The sequence below is a fragment of the Heteronotia binoei genome, chromosome 13, assembly GCF_032191835.1.
Source record: "Heteronotia binoei isolate CCM8104 ecotype False Entrance Well chromosome 13, APGP_CSIRO_Hbin_v1, whole genome shotgun sequence".
Lineage (NCBI taxonomy): Eukaryota > Metazoa > Chordata > Lepidosauria > Squamata > Gekkonidae > Heteronotia > Heteronotia binoei.
Window position 1 is genome coordinate 62,608,469 of NC_083235.1, and position 24,549 is coordinate 62,633,017.

General features: G+C 44.1%; 1 protein-coding gene across 2 annotated transcripts; it reads left to right on the forward strand.

Annotated features, from left to right (window-relative positions):
• Positions 1 to 3: 3 nt before the first annotated feature.
• GPS1 (G protein pathway suppressor 1) lies at positions 4 to 22,843 on the forward strand. 2 transcript variants are annotated; one of them, XM_060253529.1, is made up of 15 exons: positions 36 to 121; positions 2,091 to 2,294; positions 5,496 to 5,588; positions 8,570 to 8,751; positions 10,448 to 10,612; positions 12,750 to 12,885; positions 13,193 to 13,270; positions 13,770 to 13,830; positions 14,190 to 14,275; positions 14,506 to 14,600; positions 16,749 to 16,854; positions 18,315 to 18,395; positions 18,500 to 18,637; positions 20,471 to 20,605; positions 21,840 to 22,843. In XM_060253529.1, exons 1-15 carry the CDS (start codon positions 89 to 91, stop codon positions 21,912 to 21,914), a joined length of 1,668 nt encoding a protein of 555 aa, XP_060109512.1. In that variant the 5' UTR covers positions 36 to 88; the 3' UTR covers positions 21,915 to 22,843. The 2 variants fall into 2 exon arrangements, with proteins under 2 accessions (XP_060109513.1, XP_060109512.1); XM_060253530.1 differs by lacking the exon at positions 2,091 to 2,294 and having other exon boundaries at positions 4 to 121.
• Positions 22,844 to 24,549: the final 1,706 nt, after the last annotated feature.

A 24,549-nucleotide genomic window follows, 5' to 3' on the forward strand; every position in this document is an offset into this window, starting at 1 on the left:
GTGATCCAATGAGCTCCTGCGAGCGACCTGGAAGTGGAAGTGGGTGGGGAGGGTTAGTGACCCGGAAGTGTAAGGTGCGGGGGTCAATATGCCGCTACCCGTCCAAGTCTTTAATTTACAGGTATCGAGGAAGTTTTGGGGGGGCTGGTTGGGTTTTTTTTTAATGGAGGGACGCGCGTGAGGCCGGTTAGGTGGTGGTCTGAGAGGGGTGGATCTGGTGGGCCCATTCCGGATACCTCCGAAGCTCGCGCTCCTTGAGTGAGCGAGCGCGTGTCAGTCGGGTTGGCTGGCTGACTAAATCTTTAGGCGTCGGGAAAGAAAAGCGAATATGTGGGCTGGAATGGAAGCTGGGCCCGTTGCCTGAGGCAGGGCAAAGACGTTCGGCTGCCACTGCAGTTAGAGAGCTTCCTTCTCTCTTGGGCAACGAAGAGGTCCTTCAGCCTGTCCTGCAGTCTCACGCTTTTGGTTCCTCGTCTCCTATCGTTGACTCTTGGATTCGAGCCCTTTTATTCGGTGGACGTTGTTACGGTGGTTCCTGGGGACGGTTGGCATCAGGGCTTGAACATACGTTTTTGGGTGGCCAACATAGTCACTTTGGTTTTTTTTTTTTTGTTATGTGTGCTTACAGTGAAATGTAATGTAAATTAGATAATGGCATAATATCTTTTTGTGTAGAATTCTGAAGGAAACAAATATTTTTTTCCCCCAGAAATTTTGTAATGTAGCATAAGTTGAAGAAGGGGTTTTGTTTTGGCTTTAGAAAAAGCAATCACTTCCTTTCCTACATGCACCATAGTAGGGCCTCAAATGTGACCGTAATATTTCTCACATGGGGAATTGTCTGATCACCTGACCATGACATGCTGCTTCTGTATTTGGATAGATTTTGTTCTTGTCATAATACAAAATAGGTGTTGTGTTGAAAGGCTGGAGTAATTGAAGAGTATTCTGTTACTTTTTTTTTTTTTAGCAAACTCATTGTTTTGTGATCCACCTGAATATCTGTTTCAAGAGAGTAGTCAGATCAAAATCAAAAGAGACATTATATATGAAATATGGAGCAGTTCTTCAATATCATATATAGAGTTGTTGTAGCATAGTACCTTCATAGAGAAAGAAATGAAAAACAGTGCCATTCTAAACAGAATTGCACCCTTCTAGCCTGTTGACCTCAGGGGGCTTAAAAGAGAGTCACTGCTTAGGATGGCACTCTAAAGCACTGTTTCCCAAGCTCAGACTAAGCATTACTCCTTGACTTTTCTATCTCAGACATATTTGGGTCTTTTACTTTGATGGCAATATAACTGTACAATGTGCTTTTGATCCCGTAGGGCAGGGGTGGCCAACGGTAGCTCTCCAGATGTTTTTTTCCTACAACTCCCATCAGCCCCAGCCATTGGCCATGCTGGCTGGGGCTGATGGGAGTTGTAGGCAAAAAAACATCTGGAGAGCTACCGTTGGCCACCCCTGCCTTAGGGTGTTTGAACAAAATATTTGTAGTATAACTTGGGAAGAAATGCGTGGGTCTGTTCTCTAACATGTGCTGCCATCTCCAGTGGGGCTCACCATTTCAGACTGTATTTGCCAGATTGAAATTCACAGCCTATATTTCCATATAACTATCCAAAGTGCTGTGATGGACTAGCACATGAATCTCTGGCAGCATCTGTGTGTGTGTCAGTCAAAGCTAAGATATAGTGTAAAGTACTGTTCATCTTGAGCGTTTCAGTTTCCTAGCTTTCACCTTTGTAAAGGTCCATGCACAAATTTTACTCCCTGCTCCATCTCCTAGAGATGCTCTGTAGTTACCCTTACACCATGAGAGAAACTGACTGCAGATGCTACCTAATAGAGAATTTTTTGGAATTGATCTAATCTGCTAATTGTAATTTATCAGATCTGATGATTGTAATTACTGGGTGTTGAATTCAAGCCTGTGATGTCTTGAAATTCTTTGACAGTTTCTTAAGCATGGAAGAAATACAGGCCTACAATGAAAGCATAAGATAGCCAGAGCATATTATTCTAGCCCCGGTGTGAGTGAGATTGTCTATGTCTGCCAAGGTATTAACTGCCTTTCTTTCCTTTAGCAGCCGGCGAGCTCTGTATCAGGGCGAGGGGGTGCAGAGAGTCAGGACAGGATGAGGGATAGTTCAGTTCCAAGCTCAGCTTCATCATCAGTGACAGATCTATTCTGCACCCCCCGCAGCAGTAGGTCAGACCTCTTCCTCCCAGGTACATCTGGAGACTTCAGCCTGAGTGCCAGCTTATCAGCCTGTACCCTGCTCTATGAGGTATCTCAAAGGAGAAAGCACTCTGGGATTATTGAGTGAGAATGGCTTAAATGGTATCAACCTTAAGGCATATTTCTCAGAAATGAATTCATCTGTTTCAAACAATAATGGATTTCATATGGTATGTCTGAATGCCATATTTAAATGTTTGTGGTACCCTAAGGGTGGACAGTGGGATTGGCAGACCAAGTCGGGGTGAGGGGGAAGGAATGAGTTATAATACAGGGTGGTCTGAGAAGTTAAAATGGCCCTAGAGCAGATCAAACAAAATGGCTCCTGTGTTGTGACAAGGTAGCACTACAGGGCCACTCACTTTAGCATTGTCACCAGTAGGTATTGGCTCATGCATTTCCCCCTCTTGCAAATTGGCAGCAGTGTGAGGAGAACCCATTGGTGAGCTTACACTGATCATCATTACCATTAAAGGTCCAGGACAAGTGTCCACTGAGGTACTGGCAGAGTTTCTGCAGCTTGCTCCTAGGCACTGACCTACCAGGAAATTACCTTATAAATTAAAACGTGTCTGCTGTAACATTTTGCAGATAATGAAAATGAATAGTTCTGTGTTTTAGCACCAGACTTGTTCACTAATAAGAAGGAAACTAAAATTCTATCTGAAAACCTTCCAAAATACTGTGTTCAGAAATCTTACATTTTACGGAGGGGTGGGTAATAGGTCTGTGGTTTGAATGCAGAGAATTCCAGGTTCAGTTCCTGCTGTCTCTTGTTAAATGGATTTCAGGTAGCAGAGTTGGGGTAGACCTTTGGGATAGTCCTTGGAGAACAGCTGCCACTGAAGGTCACCAGTAGTGGGCTAGATGGACCAACTAGTTCAACTTTATCTTGCATAAGTGTCTCTCTCCCCCTCCCTCCCTGCAATATGTGGTAAGGTGTCAGTGGGAAGGACAGAAGGGCCTGGTCTTGAGGGCAGTGTAGAGAGTATTAATGCATGGAAGGTTCAGACATTCTTTTCAGCATTATTAAATGACCAACCATCTTTCTGCTCCCTGCGTGTTTTAGTTTTCTCTTAAAATACAAGGGTACGCAAAAAAATTAAGTTGAGACTAAGGAACCTAAAAGGTTTAGCTCCGTTACTGCCCATATGTGTCTAATTTTACATGATTTGTTGCTTTAGCTAATAGGGTATAAAAAGAACAATTTTCCTGGAGCAATTTTATATTTCTGTCCTTCAAGAAAACCTTTTGATACTCTGACCTGGATAACACAGGCAAGCCCAATCTTGTCAGATCTCAGAAGCTAAGCAAAATTTATTCTGGTTAGTACTTGGATGGGAGACTTCCTTGAAATACTAAGTTGGGAGGATGGGGCAGGCTTTTTTCAGCCATCTCTCTGAATATCTTCCAGAATCCCAGTAAGGGGTCAGTCACCAGAAATTGCCATGACTTCCAGGTGCGGACATACAAATGCACACGCACAAAAAAAATTTAAAACCCTTTTGACATCCAGACCTGACCTTGTCAGATCTCTGAAACTAAGCAGGGCCGACTCTGGCAAGTACTTGGATGGGAGACCTCCTTGGAATACCAGCACTGGGAGGCAAGGGCAGACTTTATTCAGTCACCTCTCTGAATATCCTCCATGCTCCCAGTATGGGTCAGTCACCAGAAGTCGCCATGATTTTCAAGTGTGCACATGTGCACACACTGAAAACAAAGAAAGAACCCTTCTGACATCCAAAAGAGCTATTCAGCTCTTGTGTGTAGTGGAAGATTCTGGCTGATGTTTTGGGGTTTTAATATTACGGCATAAACTGCATGTTTATCTTTGTTGGTTTCTTCTTTTTAGTGAGCAGTCTTGAGAGTCTGTAGTTTTATATGGAGGTATGTGAAGAGGTGCTGAAGCACTTTTCTTTGTTTTTCCTCTCAAACTGGCTTCCCAAACTGCATTTCCTATAGAATTTCAGGTGCATAATACTCACTGTAGATATGCATCTGAAGCAGTAAAAGAAGGGAGTGCTTTTGAGTAGGAAACCAGCTGGAAGGTAAAAAGATCCCTCCAACTCAATTTAAAATTGCAATTTTCCCACTTTTAGTTTAAAGCAAAAGAATTGTCAGAATTCATTGCACACACTTAAATGTAATGTATAGTTTGCGCAAGACAGTGACCAAGCCTGCTGGGTCTCATTGATGCCCCGCATCAACTGAACTGGATTTTGCAGAAGGCATACATTTTCCTGCTCATCTGTATCATGACTCATTTGTAAATTATATCAAGATACTAACTTGAATTTGTGAGCCTACCAATTATAGTAAAGTGATAGTGTACATTTGTTTGTTTTCTATCCTTGCTTTCCCAAATAGCTTTGCTCTTTAAAGTTGCTTTTCTGTGTCATGATTGGAATGCAGGAGCATGCAGAGTTGTGTTTTGTGGAATTATGAAACAGCTTCCTCTGGACACATGACAAACCAAAGCATGCTTCTCTCTTAGACTGGACTTAGGGAGAAACAGTAAGGCTGTGAGTTTTTTTTTAACATACTGATTCTTGCTCTAAACACAAGGTTAAGTAGGCCTGGGTAAATTAAAAGAAGAAGGGAGACCTTTTTTGTTTCCTTATTCTACCTTTAAAAATAAATTCTCTTCCAAACATAAAAAGGTCTTCATTTATACTTGATCCCTTGGTTTAGGTGTGTCATTAGGTCATGACTATGAAAATCGATAATCTCAGATCTTATAGGTAAAAGAAGTTTTCAGGTGTTTGTAAAGACCTTTCTCATGCCTGAGATCTTGGAGTGCTGCAGCCAGTCAGGAAACATTAGTAACCTACATGGACTGTGGCTCAGTGGTAGAGCAACTGCTTGGCAATGTAGGCTCAGGTTCAATCCTTAGTATTTCCAGTTAAAGGATTAAGTAAAAGGTGATGAGAAATATCTCTACCTGTTGGACACCCATTTTACTAGACAGTACTGATCTTGATGGATCAGTGGCCTGATTCAGTATAAAGCAGCTTCATGAGTTCCTGGGCCAGTGGTCTAGCTCAGGAGAAGGCAGCTTGGTAAGTTATCATCAAATCTTCCATGCTTCACCCTGAAAAGCCACTAAGATTATTGCTAGAAAGAGATGTGGAAGAGCAATGCTTGAAATGGTAGCCAGGTCACATATGCTGATGCAGAGGGATCTTTCTCATATGATTGGGAAGGAGACTCTTAGGTTCTGTGTTACATACGTATGTTGCTGTTGCAGGGTGCGGTAGAGCCCATGCAGATCGATGTAGACCCACAAGAAGATCAGCAAAATGCACCTGACATCAACTACGTGGTGGAGAACCCAACTCTGGTATGTACTAGAAGGTAAAAACAGCAGTCAGGTTATAGTTTGGCTGTATAGAATTAGGGGTCGAAACAGACCGTATCTAACTTAGATAACGTTTTCCTCAAAAGCATTTGCCAAACATTCCAGTTTAACTCGTGTGTTACGTCTTGTTTGTAAATCTGCATTGTCTATCAGGGTTGTGAAAATATTTGTCAAGGATTGGTATAATACCACACAGGGAGCAAGTGTGGGATACTGCCAGAGAAATCGCGTTCCCAACTACCTAGTTCAAGGGTCCCCAACCTTTTTGAGCCTGCAGGTGAATTTGGAGTTCTGACATGGCATGTGGGTGTAGCAACAAAGTGGCTGCACAAAATGACCGCTGCAGTAGGCCGGACCAGCTACAAAATGTTATCCGCAGCTTAACCTCAAAAATGCAGCGTAGATCCTTGTGCTGTAGTGGCAGCTGTTGCCAAAGCAACATTTAAAAAAAACCCTGCATAGCCAATCAGAAGTCTTGCTGGGCAAAAGCCCTACCTGGTCCCATCCACTCGCTCAAAACTCGGTGGGCATCAGAAAAGGTGCTGATGGGTACCATGTTGCAGCAGTTCCTACATCACGTCTGGCTTCAGAGGTTTTTATCTATTGTCTGTCTATTACAGTTTTACTATACCTTTCTTCTAAGGAGCTCAGAATTGTGGATGTGATAATCTTCCTTCATTTTATCTTCATAACAATCCTTTGCAGTAGGTTAGGCTGAATGACTGGCCTAGGTGAGCACTATGGGGTGTGAACTGACAGAGACTGACCAAGAGAGAGATCTTGGGGTCGTGGTAGATAACTCACTGAAAATCTCAAGACAGTGTGCGTTTGCAATAAAAAAGGCCAACGCCATGCTGGGAATTATTAGGAAGGGAATTGAAGACAAATCAGCCAGTATCATAATGCCCCTGTATAAATCGATGCTGCGGTCTCATTTGGAGTACTGTGTGCAGTTCTGGTCGCCACACCTCAAAAAGGATATTATAGCATTGGAGAAAGTCCAGAAAAGGGCAACTAGAATGATTAAAGGGCTGGAACACTTTCCCTATGAAGAAAGGTTGAAACGCTTGGGACTCTTTAGCTTGGAGAAACGTCGACTGCGGGGTGACATGATAGAGGTTTACAAGATTATGCATGGGATGGAGAAAGTAGAGAAAGAAGTACTTTTCTCCCTTTCTCACAATACAAGAACTTGTGGGCATTCGATGAAATTGATGAGCAGACAGGTTAAAACGGTTAAAAGGAAGTACTTCTTCACCCAAAGGGTGATTAACATGTGGAGGTGGTGGCAGCCACAAGCATGGCCACCTTCAAGAGGGGGTTAGATAAAAATATGGAGCAGAGGTCCATCAGTGGCTATTAGCCACAGTGTGTGTGTGTGTGTGTGTATAAAAAATTTGCCACTGTGTGACACAGAGTGTTGGACTGGATGGGCCATTGGCCTGATCTAACATGGCTTCTCTTATGTTCTTATCACTGAATGGTAATTTGAATCTAAATCTTCCTGGTCTTAGTCCAGTAATCTGACTGCCTTTCTTCTAGTTCAGAGCTGAACATTTTTCAGCAGAAGCAGTACACAATTTTTCTCTCCTTTCCTTTATGACTGGGGATGGCCTTTTTACATTAACTAATCAAAACCAAACTAAAAATAACCTGTTATTTAATATTATAACTAATCTGAACTGAAAGAATAACAAAGACATATTTGAAAACATTCTGATCTGGCTATTGTTTGGTAGTGTCTTTAACAGCATATATGGACTCTCTACCCCTGCGTTTAAAATGTATGGGATGTACTGTCTTCCTACCTTAGATTGTCAAATGCCTCCCTGTGCCTATTCTGCACAAAGGAGTTTAACTGCCTATAAAATGGGTACCTGTTCTCCTACCCGCCTGAGATCTGTCAGGAAAGAATTGTGCGAGAAGAAAAAGTTAACAGATGAAAATGTGTTTCCTGTTGAAATCTACAGAAATAAATAATAAATAAAACGAGAACTTGGGAAAAAAAGAAAAATAATATTTTTGCATAACCCTATTCTTTGATAACAGTTTTTATCGTACCTTTTTACAAATACTGCTGTTTATATCATTTTTATAGCACTGCTGATTATTCATAGTGGTTCTCATTATCCTATATAAGCATGATAAAAAATCCTGTGATGATTGTGTGTTTTTTTCTTTATCCCCCCATATTGCAGAAAGGGGGCTGGGGCTGAGAGGTGATGGTTTGTCTAAGGCCAGTTAGTGATTTTATGACAGAGGTGAGATTTGAACTGGGGAAGGGCCTGAGTAGTTGGCTGTTGCCTTAGCCTCTACCGGTCAGGAAAAGCCATTGTGCCTGTGCTTAGAAAGAACATGTAGTGGGATTGCACCCCATCCAGTTTTCTAGCCCCATCCCTGTCTTCTGCCCTGCTCTGAGAATGTTGGGTCAGTTTCCTTGATTGGTCTTGGTACATGATGGCTCTGCAGTATTCCCTGTTGAAAATGTCTGGGGAAGTGACAGTAATTGAACATGTCCTAGTTGGTTTTCCAACTTGATCTTTTTAGCATCTTGAGTAACTGGCTGACCACACTATATAATGAGTTCCCTGCATAGCATTTCCTATTCTGAAATGAGAACATCTTCACAATGCCTGTACTTCGGGGTAGGGGAGGGCTGCAGTGCCAGGGCGTTTCTTGAAACCAAGGCGACCCACACTGCCTCTTTGATGAATCTGGGGGACCTATTTGGTTTTGTGATATAAGCCTTTCCCTCAGTAACAAGGTGTTCTTAGGGTACCAAGTGTAAGGGCTTTGAGTCAGTGAGGTAAGTTTTGTATTGAGCCTGAAGAGCAGAGATCACTGAAATGGGAGGTTTAATGAAGCAACAAAGAAGATTTGAGTATATACAGGTTATGTGGTGAATTCTCTTGATATTTGAGCTACTAGCACAAATTGTTGCTTCATCCTCCTGGGGTCTGCAGGATCTGGAGCAGTATGCAGCGAGCTACAGTGGCCTGATGAGGATTGAGCGGCTGCAGTTCATTGCTGACCACTGCCCACAGCTGCGCATGGAAGCCCTCAAGATGGCTCTGTCATTTGTCCAAAGAACATTCAATGTTGACGTTTATGAAGAAATTCATCGGAAACTTACTGAAGCCACAAGGTACTAACATGAAGAAGAAGCTCGAAATAACTTGTCTGAGATACGTAACTCTGAAGAGAAATCTCTAGTTATTGAGAATCTCCGTAATGGCCAAAACAAAAGGAGTTTTGTGACCTGCTTACTGAAGGAACTCTTTTGTGGGCTAGAGTCCATGTTGTCAGATGCATGAAGTCAAATCTCAGCAGAGTGATACAGGTAGCAGAGAGAATTATCAGCAATGGTTAGAAGGCTGTGAAGTGGAGGAGGTTCAGCTTGTGATTTTTCTGTATAAACCATAACTGTATTCAAGATAAGCACAGTGACCATTTTCAAGAGCACAGACTACTTAGTGTTAAGCCATTTAATTCTTGTTGTGGAGACTAAGGTGTTAGATCTGTCCAGCTCTTTCAAAGGGAGATTCCAATGAGAAGTTGTTGGATTAGAATTCATAATTAGGGGGAGGGACAGTGGCTCAGTGGTAGAGCATCTGCTTGGGAAGCAGAGGGTCCCAGGTTCAATCCCCGGCATCTCCAAAAAAGGGTCCAGGCAAATAGGTGTGAAAATCCTCAGCTTGAGACCCTGGAGAGCCGCTGCCAGTCTGAGAAGACAATACTGACTTTGATGGACCAAGTGTCTGATTCAGTATAAGGCAGCTTCATATGTTCATGGGGAGGGACAGTGGCTCAGTGGTAGAGCATCTGCTTGGGAAGCAGAAGGTCCCAGGTTCAATCCCTGGCATCTCCAAAAAAAGGGTCCAGGCAAATAGGTGTGAAAAACCTCAGCTTGAGACCCTGGAGAGCCGCTGCCAGTCTGAGAAGACAATACTGACTTTGATGGACCCAGGGTCTGATTCAGTATAAGGCAGCTTCATATGTTCATGGGGAGGGATGGTGGCTCAGTGGTAGAGCATCTGCTTGGGAAGCAGAAGGTCCCAGGTTCAATCCCCGGCATCTCCAAAAAAGGGTCCAAGCAAATAGGTGTGAAAATCCTCAGCTTGAGACCCTGGAGAGCCGCTGCCAGTCTGAGAAGACAATACTGACTTTGATGGACCGAGTGTCTGATTCAGTATAAGGCAGCTTCATATGTTCATAATCTTTTCATTGGAGTCTCCCTTTGAAGAATGGTGAACCTCAGATCTGCCTAAGAGAATCCTGGTAGATCAAAACATTTTGTTACAGATTTTTGAATGTTTTATGATCTTGAATTTGTGTTCTTTTTAGTTCTGCATAGAAGCATGACCAGTTTGTCCTATGTAGACAGCAGATAGATGTTGACAGATGATAATGCACATCACACTGGGGGGAGTGCAGTTTAATGATCCCCTGCAAGCGTGCCTGATGTTATTAGGTCCTGAAATAGTATTGCCTGAAGAGATATGAGGACAGAGTTAGTATCCGGGCTTGTTGGAGGGAGTCACCTCTGGGTTAATGTCTTTGGAAGGTAGTCCCTTGTTGGGGCTGGCTGTAAGCAAGTAAAATCGTGCTGCCCAAGGTCTGTGCAATGAGTTCTATGGATGGGACTTACTCTGAAATGAAAACATCCCCACAGTGTCTTGACTTGGGTTAGGGGAGCTAACAAAAATAAAGCTACAATACACAAACTGAAAATCTGAATACGACTCTTACTGTTTACCACTCTTCACCACTCTTACTGTTTGTTGTATGTAGATGATAGTTGACTGTGTTGCCCATACACATTTACTGCCTCTTTTTTGCAGAGAGCTCCAGAACACACCTGATGCTGTTCCGGATGGAGGAATGGAGCCCCCTCCTCTAGACACAGCTTGGGTTGAGGCAACACGCAAAAAAGCTCTTCTCAAGTTGGAAAAGCTGGATACAGATCTAAAGAACTATAAGGGGAATTCAATCAAGGAAAGCATCAGGTGATGTGCACTGAGATCAGTTAGACCAAAACAAAACAAAATATCCTGATTTGGCAATAGGGAATTTTACATCGGTTCCAGAATATTGTTTCATCCAAGAAGTGCCTTTGGGAGTCGCTTTGTGGGTGTACAGCTGAGGTGCGTCTTTCAAAAGTTTGCTGGCATCTAATCCATTGAAGTAGATAGTTCCAGGAACCTGACTCAAGTTCATCAGGTCATCTGTGTGTAAATGTTGCATGGATGGTCTGTTTAGATAGAAGACCTTTCATGTGACTGTTCTCTCAGAATCATCTGCTTTGTAGATGTGAAATGCCTGTCTGAACTGTTTCCCACCCACCTTCACCTCAGATTCTGCAGCCAGAATATATTGTGTTATGTAAACTTCCGTATTCATGATTTTCACAGAAGTAGCATTATTTCTTTGTGATAGGCTTCTGAATATGGGGATCCAGGGGACAGCCTTATAATGGTTTACCTCCTTTCTCCAGGTTGCGGACAGAGGGTGGTGGTAGGGTGGAGGGTTTCATATACTCATTGCTATGTGGAGTCTTCCAGGGGATATTCTCTCCCCGATGTCATTTAACATCTTTATGCACCCCTTTTCCAACTGACACCGAATCACGGACTCAGATATCCCCAGTATGCTGATGACACCCAGCTCTATCTGTTGATGAGCAGCCAGCCAGAGGCCAACTCAGAATATCTGGCTAGGGGTTTGGAGGCCTCGGTTAGTTGGTTAAAATATAGCAAGCTGAAACTAAATCCAGTGAAGATGGAGGTCTTGTAGTTGGGCCGGGTGCGGGGGGTGGTGGTGGCAGAGCAGGTTGCCAACTCTCCTCTCTTGCTGGAGTCCCGTTGATAGCTGGACCATCCATGAAGACTTTGGGAGTGATCCTGGATGCACCTTTTCAAGTGAGGCCCAGATCACAAAGGTGGTTAAGCTGGCATTTTGCCACCTTCAACAGGTTAAATACATGTTGTCTTCTGACCTAGCCATGGTGATCCATGCAGTGGTCACCTCCAGACAAGATTACTGTAACTCGCTCTACATAGGGCTTCCCTTGAGAACGATCCAGAAAATGCAGCTGGTCCAGAATGCAGCTGCGAGAGTGTTGACAGTAACATTCTTTAGAGTGCGTATCCAACCAGTGTTCTGTCAGCTGCAGTGGCTCTAGATTGAGGACCGGATCAAGTTCAAGGTTTTGGCGCTGACCTTCAAAGCCCTTAAGTGTCAGGGACGAGCACGCCTTCAGGACCACATATCCTGGTACGTCCCCCGTAGAGTGTTACGCTCAAGTGACCAAAATCTGCTGGTGGTCCCCAGCCCAAAGAGCGTCCTTCTTAGCCCTGGCTGCAGCATGGTGAAACACTCTTCCAGGAGAGATGAGGCCCCTGTGGGATCTGGTACAATTTGGCAGAACCTGCAAAACAGAGTTGTTCTGCTGGGCCTATGATTGAGGGCAGTACCAGGCCCCTGGCCAATAGGCTATGGCTAGTTTTTGGCCTCCATCATCCTTCCCTTTCCCTCTTGTTTCCCCCCTTCTTACCTTCTCAGATATTTGCTTACCGCCCCCTGTGCAAGTTTTTAATGCCATCTTGACTTTTTATAAAAATTGTTTTATTGGTTTGATTGTATTTATTGATTAGTTGTATGTTCTCTTTCAGTATTTTAAATTGTGTATGTAAATTGTGTATTTATAAGCGTCACCCATCCCAGGCTCAGGGAGAGTGGGATACAAATTTAATAAATAATAATATTTTGACAGGAAGTGAATGTGTAGATGCAAAAGTGGAGCTGTCTGTGAACAACAGATGGAGACTTTGTAGCACAAAAGCACCAAGGAACAGTTCCTAAATACCTTTAGTGAGTCATATGTCTCTCGAGATGGTTGCAGAATCCTAATACAGAGTTGTAGCATCGCAAGCATATTTTCTGTAACTTGTCAAAATCTGTGAAAATATTTATAACGTTAGAGTCCGTGAAACCCTGAAGAAAAGTGTTCTTTCCCTATAGCTTGTGGTTTGGCACCTAGATTTTCATTAGGGTTAAGCAAAGACTTTTTAAAGAAGTTATGTATCGATCCTTATTGATTTTTTTTTTTTTTTTTTGCTGCTGTGCCATGTCTCTTCTTTCTAGGAGAGGCCATGATGACTTGGGTGATCATTACCTTGACTGTGGAGACCTTAGCAATGCTCTCAAATGTTACTCACGAGCCCGTGATTATTGCACCAGCGCAAAGCATGTTATTAACATGTGCCTCAATGTTATCAAGGTATGGCATGTCAGTGGCCCTTTACAAAGGGGACACGCCAATGGAATTCTGTCTTTGTTCAGGACTCACATATAACCCATTAAAAAATCTCCCCTTTTCTTTCCCCTGTGCTCTTCGAAATATACCGACTGTTAACCCCTTCCTAGCCTTTGGTAATTGCTGGCTTGGGCTGCCCCCCCCCCCCCGAAGCCTTCCTGTTCACAGCTATACATGTTACAGGAACACAGAATGACCACTAACTGGTAACCTTTGTTCTTACCGTAAGTCCTCTTGCAGTATTGTAGTATTTCTGCTTGTTTCCTTGCAGGTCAGTGTTTACCTTCAGAATTGGTCCCATGTCCTGAGCTATGTGAGCAAGGCAGAGTCTACGCCAGAAATTGCAGAGGTAGTTTGCTTTTTTCAACATGAATATAACCAGAAATCCCATTTGACACTTCAGGCCCATGCTGTTATTTCATATGATACCCTAGCTTATTATGCTGAGGCTCTCACAGTCTCCTTGGTCTCTGCGGTCTAGCTCTGGATAAGTCTGTTTAGGTTGCCTTAAATAGCTCTGTTCTTCCTTGGATTGCGAGGAAGAGAGTATCAAGATAAATTAGTGATTGAATTTTGAGGTAGTGATCAGGTTCAGGAATATCCCTTGTGAAGTAGGACAGAGTCCCAATTTTCTTTTTGTCATGCTTGGCAATGTGTTCCGTATGTGTTCTCTATGTGAGCCCTGGGTGTATCCAGCTGCCTTTCCAGATACACTGCTTGGACTTTGCTGAAGGTCAAGGTGGTTGCAAAACAAAAGAGCCTCTTCAGTCAGGTTTAATGGAAATAATCAACTAAAATCCTTTTGCTTATTTGATGATTCTCTACCACTTCCTCTCTTTCCCCAAAAGCAACGAGGAGAACGTGACAGCCAGACACAGGCAATCCTCACAAAATTGAAGTGTGCTGCAGGTGAGTGAGATGTGTATTTTTGGATAGGGTGTTTGCCCTCCCCTGCAGTGTTGACTTGTTTCCCCCCCCTGCTGAAGATGAGAAGAGCATTTGACTGATTTGTGGGTGCCTGGCTTTGATTTCCTTGAAGTCTGTATTAGGCAGACTTGCTGTGTACACGTGTGCTACTTGCAGGGACAATAACACTCATTTCCTGCCCAAACAATTTCCTATAGAAAGAGATCCAAGAACAGCCTTTTGTATTTTAATTTCTTCTTCTGTAGAACTGAAAATATGTAATGGAAGGGGCTGCATAGTATAATGCAACTCATGTCCCTTAGTCCTCATGAACAAAAGATTTAACTTGGTTTGCTTTCTAGGCTTGGCTGAGCTAGCTGCTCGGAAATACAAGCAGGCAGCAAAGTGCTTCCTCTTAGCTTCGTTTGATCACTGTGACTTCCCTGAGGTAAGGACTAGGAGGAATTGTGAACAGGGGTTTGTTTGAAGGGAGATTCTAGTTGTGGCCTATTTCAAGTTGAGTGTGACGTAAAACAAATATATTCTCTCGTGAGGACTAGAACTTCCTCAGGTTTAGAATCTCAAAGTAAGGGGGTCAAGCTGTCTAGTTATGCCTTGCTTACAGCTGAAGCTCTTTATCAAAATATTATTCCTCAGAATTCTTCTCCCTTTCTCTAGCTGCTGTCTCCTAGCAATGTGGCTGTGTACGGTGGCCTGTGTGCACTAGCTACCTTCGACCGTCAGGAATTGCAACGCAATGTCATCTCCAGTAGGTGAGTGGTTCACCCACAAACCAGTTGAAGCAGAGTCCTTTGAAGTTTGAGCTGCTCTTAACCTTTTGCAGGCATTGGGCTCCCTGGAAGTCACAGATTGAAATGAGACCAAAATTTAGTGATAGAGTCATCAGCGAGTTGCTACATGTGGACCTTAATTTTCCTGACAGCTACGGGCCAACCCAGTGATATTGCCTGAAGATGAACAAAAATAGTATGATAATATCTTTTAAAATTAAAATAAGGGGAAATAGGGTCATTGTATTTTATTTATTTATTGAATTGAATTGAATTTTGGACCGCCCTTTCTGAAACCGGGCTCAGGACGGTTCACAACAACTATAATGACAATTTCAACAGAGTAAAATTAAATAGTAAAAATATTACAGTTCTCTAAAAAAAAGTGAGCTGGCGTCAAATCAGAGTGATGCCACCATCTGGCAGAAGTGGGGACAGCAGAGGTGGAAGTGGGAGTGCGAAGATGAAACCGTCACAGCCCTCAACTGAATACCTGGCGGAACATCTCTGCCTTACAGGCTCTGCGGAACAGTAATAAGTACTGCAGGGCCCGGATGGCATTTGGCAGAGAGGCTGGGGGCAGGGCAGAGAAAGCTCTGTTCCTAGTCAAGGACAACTGAATGCCCCTCAGGCCAGGGACCACCAGCAGATTTTGATTACCAGAGCACAAGGCTCTTTTTGAGATAAACTAGGAGAGGAGGTCCTGAAGGTGTATGGTCCCTGGCCATTAAGGGTCTTAAAGGTCAATACCAGGACCGTGAACCTGGTCCAGTACTCCACTGGAAGGCAGTGTAGCTCCCTTAGCACAGGGCAGATGTGAGCAATGTGTGGGGTCCCTGTAAAGACCCAGGCTGCCACATTCTGCACCAGCTGGAGTTTCTAGATCAGCCTCAAGGGCAGGCCAGTGTGGAGCGAATTGCAGTCTAGAGGTGACTGTTGCATGGTTTACAGTGGCAAGATCAGATAGATAGAAGGCCAGTTGCCTGACTTGGCAGAGTTGATAAAATCCCAACCTGGCAATATTGGAAATCTGGGCCTCCATTGTCAGAGAGGCATCCAGGATCATCCAGGATCACCCAGACTCCAGGCGGAAAGTACCAGTTTCAGTGGCCCACCATCCAGAGCTGTTTTGTGTAAGTAAGTGAGTAAAATTTTATTTGTATCCCGCCCTCCCCCGCTGAAGCAGGCTCAGGGCGGCTAACAGTATCCATAAATAAACAATACAATAAATAAAACATTAAAATTAACATTTTAAAAACAATCAATACTTAGTTAAACATTACTAAATTACTAAATCTGACAGTAACGTTATTGTTTGATGCTATCCCTGTCAGTTGAGATAATAATAGCAAGATCCCTAAGCTGGACCATTTTGGCGTTTTCCTTTGTTACACATTTATATGTCAGCAGTTCCCAGACGCCCGTTTGAAGAGGGTGGTGTTACAGGCCCTGTGGAACTGATCAAGGCTCCGCAGGGCCCGTACCTCCTCTGGGAGCTGATTCCAAAGGTATGGGGCCGCGGTAGAAAAGGCCCGTGCTCGGGTATTCTGAAGTTTAACTTCTTTTGGCCCAGGGATAGTCAATCTGTTTTTCCCTACTGACCTCAGTGCTCTCTGGGGCTCGTACGTGTCTGTTCCCTTTCTCTCTTGTCCCTTGTGTGTCACCTTCAAAAATGCCCTTTAGCTGTTTTCATTGTGACTGTAGCTTGTTCAGCAGCTGTGGAAGGGCAAGTGTGATACTGAGCATACAGGCAGGAAGGGAGAGATTAAAGCAGTTCCTCCCCTGTCCTGTACTCCTGATTTTAACCTGATCAAGGGCGGGGAATCCATGGTGGAGAGGGGCTGCTTTGCACGCAGAAGGCCCCAGATTCAGTGCCAGCCCACCTGCTACTTAAAGGCTCCTGAGTAGCAAATGTTCAAAAAGTCCCTTCTTGCAACATACTGAGCTAAAAGCCTTCCCTCAACAAGGAGCACATAGCTAGGATTCAGCCGGGTCTACTGGCTCTTGTGTCCATTCCCCATGGAGAGTGCCCATCTTCTTGCAACTCTCAGAGTAGGGGATAGTCTAGAGACTAGAAGAGGGTATGTAGGACAGGTGATTCTAGCCTTTTAACCACTATTGTCTCTGCAGTTCCTTTAAACTCTTCTTGGAGCTGGAGCCACAGGTTCGCGACATCATCTTCAAGTTCTATGAATCCAAATATGCCTCATGTCTCAAGATGCTGGATGAGATGAAGGTGGGTTCTAGAGACCTGAGCTCTCCAAGTGTATATAGAGAAGAGGCTAGAGCAGCATTTGTGTGGCTGTAGTTTAACCCTGCCATGCAAACGTAACATTTGTCAAAGGGACAGAAATGTATGGCTGAATGAGGAGGGCGTTCATGTATTTTGAAATCGCGGTGATTTTTGGTAGATGGCGGTAGCTCGTGGAAAGCTGCTGCATACATAAAGAGGCAAAAAACACTGTTGTGTGTTAAATGTTTAAAGGCACTGAGTGCCACAAGGATGGGAGTTGGACAGTTTTGTGCTGTTTTCTACTGGAAGGAAAGGGGACTCTGTTTGTATACGTGGCTTTCCTTGCGGGTTAAAATTGTATTTTCAGTCCTGTGAATGGGTTTCTCCTCTGCCTGTTTGCCTTCATCAAAAATTCCCTTTAGCCATTTCAGAAATTATGAGAATTTGAGGGAGGGAGAAACAGCCCCTCCCCCTTAATACTAGCATGCCTTAGCTCCCCATATTACTAAGTGCTCTACATGTTCTAAGCAAGCCTGAGCAGATGGTTTGGAAGGTTTAGCTGCTTCAAAATGTAGCACCACAGTTGCTTGGTGGCACAGAAATCCACGTTATGCTGATTTTAAAAGATCTTCATTGGCTAACAGTTTGCTTCAAAGCGCTGGTGAAAGCCCAACGTGGTCTTAGACCAGTACACCCCAAATTCCATCTGTCAGTTAAGATCTTCTTCATCAGCCTTGCTCTATGTAACCCCACTGGCAGGAGCAAGGAAGGTTTCTCTTTTGTGGTGCCAAGACTATGAAACTTCCTCCCCACAAAGACTTGCCCAGTGTTTTTTTTATTATTATTACTCTATAGAGTTTTAGCAGGTTGCACTTGTGCCCTAGTCCGAACGGATTGCTTGCAGTTTGGTTGGTCTGGTGTTCCGTCTGTGTGAGGGTTTTGTTTTTACCTGCTGTCTGCTAGATTTTTTTTAATGGCTGCTGTTTCATAATTGAAGACATTTTTATGCTTTGGTCTCTTAATTGGTTTACTGTTTTAGACTGCTGGTTTGTTGCTATACGCATTTGCAGGCATATGAAAAATTACATGTATTCTGTACAATTACATGGATTACACTCTCGTTCACTATAACATGTACGGGACTACTGTGTCACAAGGTATTGCTGGTGGGTTTGGGAGAGCATTCTGGGCGAGAGGGGAGGGGTATGGCTCAGTTGGTAGAGCATCTTCTTGGCATGTGGGAAGGTCCAGGGGTCAACCCCTGGCATCTCCAGTTAAAAGGACCAGGCAGTAGGTGATGTGGAAGACTTCAGCCTGAGACCCTGCTGAGACCAGTGCTGGGTCACTGTTAGTCTGAGTAGACAGTACTTGATGGACCAACAGTCTGAGGCAGTATAAGGCAGCTTCATGTGTTCAAGTCTTCTGAAGTAGCATTTTTTCAGTACTGTTCTCATTTCATTCAGGATAACCTGCTACTGGATATGTACCTGGCACCTCACGTGAGAACACTTTACACACAGATCCGAAACCGGGCCCTCATCCAGGTAACTTCTCAATAAGTTCAAGAGAAGGCATTCTCTGGACTTTCACTGAGTGCAGTGCAAAGAATAACTGATGGATGCTTCTTCCCCCCCCCCTACTTTCCTAGTATTTCAGCCCCTATGTGTCAGCAGACATGCACAAGATGGCAACTGCATTCAACACCACAGTGGCAGCTCTGGAAGATGAACTCACTCAGCTGATCCTGGAAGGACTGATTAACGCCAGAATAGACTCTCACAGCAAGGTGAGTGCCTGTATCTCCTGCTGAAAATTTATGGCTCGAGGGCTGACTGCTTGACCTGCCTTTTCTCCATGATGCTGTATGCTGCATTGAATATACACTGTGCTATATAAAAATAAAGGCTGCATCAGATGCCCAAGAAGCCTTGAGACTTAGATCTGCTGGAGCATTTCCACGGAGTGAAGGATTTCGGCTTTTGGAGGTTAATTGTATCACCTTCTCCCTTTTGCTGCTGTCCAAAACATTCCTTCAAAGTCATGCAGAGACACTTTGGTGAATTCATCCCAGACGTTTGAAAATCCAGTTATTGCACAGAAATATACATGGGAACTGGTCAGGAGTTTGGAAGTATGGCTCAGTTCTTTGCTCTGCATGGACAAGCATGTGTTTTTGGTGACAAAGACTGTTTTACCATCTACACCAGGCCCACCAGCTGTCTGCCTTGGGAGGACCTTGCCATTGTAATTCACTCAACAGTCACCTTGAGATTGGTTTACAGTAATGTGCTTCGTGCAGGTCTGCCCTTGAAGATGCTTCAGAAGTTGCAAGTGGTCCAGAATGCAGCTGCCAGTTGGCTGACAAAGTGTCCTGGTCAGCACATATAACACCTATCCTATGGCAGCTGCAATGGCTCCCAATTAGTTTCTGGTGCCAATTCAAAGTGTTGGCACTTACCTTTAAAGCCCTAAATGGCCTGGGGCCCTCAGACCTTTGGGACTGGGACTTAACTCTTCCAGCATAATCTTCTCCAGTTGTCTTCTCAATTTATTGACAGTCCCTTGTCTATAAACTGCCTGTCTTGTGTCTACATGTTAAGGGCCTTCTTAAGAGCCAGTTTGGTGCAGTGGTTAAATGTGCAGACTCTTATCTGGGAGAACCAGGTTTGATTCCCCACTCTTCCACTTGCAGCAGCTGGAATGGCCTTAGGTCAGCCATAGCTCTCATAGGAGTTATCCTTGAAAGGGCAGTTCTCTCAGCCCCATCTGCCTCACTGGGTGTCTCATGTAAGGGGGAGGTAAAGGAGATTGTGACCACTCAGATTCAGAGTATAGGGCAGGATATAAATCCAATATCATCATCTCCTCCTCCCCCTCCTCTTCCCCCTCCATCCTGTGGGATCAACTGCACAAAGAGATGCATGCCTTGTAGGACCTCCCTAGGTTCCACAGGGCTTGCAAGACTGCTCTTTTTCAGGTGGCCTTTGGGTGATTGTGATACACTAGGCAGCTGGCACACTTCAGCTGTGTCTTCTCCATCCGGGCATCCTACCCTACTTGATAGTGGAGAGATTTTAATGGGGATAGATTTTTAGCTATTTTATATTTCAAAGATAATTTATTCTTTTTTTATTTTTATTGGTGTAATTTTAATGCTGCCACCCTGAGTCCCATTTGGGAGAGGAAGCAGTATATAAATTTGATAAATAAAAAATAAATAAATTTTGATAGGAATCGGTGTAGTGCAAGAGAGGCTAGTGAGTGTGGCATTTTTAAGCAACGGGAAAGTAAAGGAAATTATGCAGGAAGCATAAGCTGTACTGGTTACTGAAGTAGCATTTTTCAGTGCTGCTGAAGTATTTTTGGTTTCTGAACTTTCAGCTGCCACTAGCCCTACTATTCCATTCCCTACTATTCCACTGGAAACATGTTTTCTCTTGTCCAAAGGGCCTCCACAGTGGTTCTTTCTTCCCTTTGTGACCTGTCTTCTAGCAAGCTCTTGGTACGTGAGCATCAGCTGATATGTGGCTGCTTTTCCAAATGACACTAAGAGTGCATTGAGAAGGTCAGCCTCTGGAGGTCTCCAGCAACTCTTTATTTTAATTTTTTTTTGGGGTAGATTTTATATGCACGAGATGTTGATCAGCGCAGCACCACCTTTGAAAAGTCTTTGCTGATGGGGAAGGAATTTCAGCGCCGCGCCAAAGCTATGATCCTGCGAGCAGCTGTCCTACGTAACCAGATCCATGTGAAGGTCAGCAAAGAGTCCTTGCCTGTGAATTGAGAACATGAGCTAGCTGCTTTTTAGATAAGCTGATAAAGAATTATTGCTAAGGGAAGTTGGCTTGTAGTGAATGTAAATAAGAGCATTATGGGCAAGTCAGTAGATGCCATGAGACTAAGCCACCCCCTACCCCTCCATGAGAGCCAGTTTGGTGTAGTGGTTAAGTGTGCGGACTCTTATCTGGGAGAACCGGGTTTGATTCCCCACTCCTCCACTTGCACCTGCTAGCGTGGCCTTGGGTCAGCCATAGCTCTGGCAGAGGTTGTCCTTGAAAGGGCAGCTGCAGTGAGAGCCCTCTCCAGCCCCACCCACCTCACAGGGTGGCTGTTGTGGGGGAGGAAGGTAAAGGAGATTGTGAGCCGCTCTGAGACTCTTCGGAGTGGAGGGCGGGATATAAATCCAATATCTTCTTCTTCTTCTTCATGTTGTGAATTGCATTACCTAATAGATAATTAAACAAGGTTAGGTTACTGCTTCTTTAAAAAAATAAATAAATCCATAGTCACTTCCATACAGCTTTATTTCAAACCACTTTGAGGGAGTCTTTTTGGAGAGCCGATGTGGTACAGTGCTTCAGAAGTTGAAATGTGACCGAGGAGACCTGGGTTCAAATCTGCACTCAGGCATACAGCTTACTGAGTGGTCCTGGGCCAGCAACTCAGCCTCCCCTACTTCAGAGGATGGTTGTAAAGACAATCTTGAAGACGGAGAGCCATGTACGCATTCCTGAGCCCCCTGGTGTACTGATAGTGTGATGTATGATAGTTTAAAAGGCAGCGTTACTAATATTGTAAACAACTGAATATCACATAAATAAAACAGTAGCCCCACAACAGCTGCAAGACAAGAGCTGGCAGTCTGCTAAAGAAGGAGTTACCTGTGCCTCTTTTGGACTGAAAGATATTTTGGGTTACAGTAGTTTACCGATTCCTTGAGTGATGTGTCAGCAGTGTTTTTCAGAGGATAAAATGAAGTCAAAATTCTTCTGATCTCTAATTCCTGCAGCTCATTGCTAGGAAATGTTAATCTCATCTCTGATTACTTTGGTGGGGTTGGGTAAACGTGGTTGCCCATCTGCTCCTCTAGCCTGGCTCTCTAGGGATTTCTTACATTTGTCTGCTGCCGTGGCAACTTGGCGGCTGCAGAGAGGGGTGTCATTCTAACATGTAGCTCACTAGGCCCCTGGCCTGTTTCTTTTTTACAGTCTCCTCCTAGAGAAGGAAGCCAAGGTGAACTCACTCCAGCAAACAGCCAGTCCCGAATGAGCACCAACATGTAAAGCTCTAGGAATCATCAAAAGACTCTCCCCTCCCCCACTGCACCTGGGAACATGCGCATCCAGCATCCGAGCCACCAATGATCCCCGGGTGCCTTTTCTGTCTCTCTGGGTATGGGAGGGCAGGACTGGGGCAAGGGGCATGTCTTAGGAGTCCGGTAATTCCTTTTAGAATTGAAACTTCCATTAGATGCCGCACTGCAAGAGTACATGAGCATGTGAATGTGCATCTCGTCCTTCCCCAGGGTATTTCACAAACAGAGGCTTATCTTGGGTTCTTGCACTTGCTAACATCTCTGTAGTTTCCATTCAGTAAACCACAGTGAGAATATGGAAGGTGTGTTCCTGAAGAACTTATTCACACCACGGTTGTCTCCTACCCTTATTCCAGCCCAAATAGAGTGCCTCTCAGGTAGCACCCACAGGAAATCTGATATCCTTTCCATCCAAGGCTTGTGTTTGCATTTACCCTGGGTCAGCTCCATTTCAGTCTGTTCTTCCCTTGGAAAAAAAGGAAAGCCTATGTTCTGGCTTGTTCTTGCATCCCTAGCCCTGTTCTGGCTATAGTTTTAATGTTTCTTTATTCAGATTTACTGCTGTAGTGTGTGGTGGCTTTCTAGCCTCTCTGGACAACATGACAGGGGTAAATGGCACAAAAGTACTCCACCTTTATCCATGCAAGATCCTCCACCTGTTTGCACTCCCAGTACAACTTCTTGTTTACAGAAGAGGGTTGTGGTTACAGGTCAGACATGGATTGTGTTATGTTAATGAAAGTAGTTAAAATGTTGAATATTCTGCAGTTTATTCATTAGTCCCAGGGACAAAAGTTACAGATTTGGATCTGTCCCTTGACAAACAGAACACTGTCAGTGATGTTTAGTTTACAAACAAAGTTCTCTTTTGTGCATTAAAAAGCATAATTGCAAAAATAACTGCAGCAATGAATAGCTCTGTTGGCTTCCTCTCTCCCCCCCCAACCCCCCCCCCCAAACAGGCAACAAAATTCTAGCACAGGAAACTGAGGGAACCAACTGCTGTATGAAATGCCCAATTTCAGAAATGGTTATAAAAGAAGGAATGGTTGCATTGCAGCCCTTTCAAATGGCCATGGCCTTATTGGGTTGGAGCCAGAAGCAGATACTTCAGTCCTTTCGGGCAGTCTTTGAGCAGCAGACAGCATAAAGGACTGGCATACTGGTAAAAAGTGTCACTTTTCTAAAAATAATAATAAGAGAACCAAAGCCACAGAACTGCTTCACTCAGGTTTTTGAGATGTTAGTACTGTTGGATACAAGAGGGGAAAGGAAGCATTGGGCCTTCCTCCCCTGCCCCCCCCCCCCAATAAATAATCCCTTGGGTTGTTCGTTTGCTTAAATGAAAACTGAGTTTATCAGAATCCAAGTGCTCCTTAACACAGAGAGCCCTGAATGAAGGCTGTCCAAGGTTCAGAGAAATAGGCTGCCTCAATCAAATAGCTGTAAACCAAACCAACCTTGCTGTTCACTGAAGTTCTGAACTCGAAAGCCCTGTTGCGTTTGGCAGAGCGCTGCCTTATTAGTAACTTATTCTCCGGAATCCACATGAAGGCAAGGAGACAAAAATACTTGCATCTTTGTGGAGTCACTTGCTTCCCTCTCTTTATCATATGAGCTTGGAGCAGATATTTTCTGATTTGCGTGCGAGAAGGAGCATGATCGTGCTCGGTATATAAACTTGTGGAGTACCACAGATCTAGAGTGGGGAGTGTTTGAGTGACCCATGATGCGTTTGTGCGGCTTACCTTGCAATCCTCCCTCTAAGCCGGTGGACTTCAGTGGATTTAGAAAGGCATAGCTGCTTAGGAGTGCACTGCGAGTGCATCATCCCTTCAACTGCTTAGGCTCATGAGGGAACAGCACATGTGGAGAGTGAAAGTAGGTAGGTAGGTAGTTTTATTTATATCCCGCCCTCCCCGCCGAAGCAGGCTCAGGGCGGCTGACAACATCATTCAATTATACAAAAACAACAAAACAACAAAGTTACATTTAACGTTAAAATTCTAATAAGTTTAAAATTGATTAATTAATTAGTAATAAAAGTGCTAGTGCTGTTTGTTCTTTATATGATGGCGGTAATCCTTAGCAATCACTTCCTTCATCAGCAATCACTTCCTTCATCAGCGAAAGCCAGTCGAAAGAGGAAAGTTTTGCAGGCCCTGCGGAATTGTTCAAGGTTCCGCAGGGCCCGCATTTCCTCTGGAAGTTGGTTCCATAGGTTCGGGGCTACAGAGGAGAAGGCCCGATTACGGGTGCATTGCAGCTTCACCTCTCTTGGTCCGGGGGTGGTCAGCAAGTTTTTTCCAGCTGACCTCAGTGCTCTCTGGGGTTCGTATGGGGAAAGACGGTCCCTAAGGTAGACAGGTCCTCGACCATATAGGGCTTTAAGTACCATGAAGCCCTCCATACAACTGAGTACCTTTTTTAATAGCATGCAGCCTGTTTGGAAAGTGTTTATGGAAACCGAGGGTTACAGCAAGCAGTATTAACTTTCAGAAACAGGAAGAGGTAAATGGGTTCAGGAACTATCCTTAATTTCTGTAAGATGCTGTATTGTGGTTGACAGCGCTTTAGATATGTATCCTTGTCATCCCAAGTGG

Excerpts from the sequence above, each read along its gene's own strand:
- GPS1 (XM_060253529.1), top strand. The coding sequence starts at position 89 with ATGCCGCTACCCGTCCAAGTCTTTAATTTACAG. Across the intron at positions 16,855-18,314 it reads AGATGCTGGATGAGATGAAG|GATAACCTGCTACTGGATAT; the intron begins GTGGGTTCTAGA and ends CATTTCATTCAG. Across the intron at positions 18,638-20,470 it reads GAATAGACTCTCACAGCAAG|ATTTTATATGCACGAGATGT; the intron begins GTGAGTGCCTGT and ends TTTTTGGGGTAG.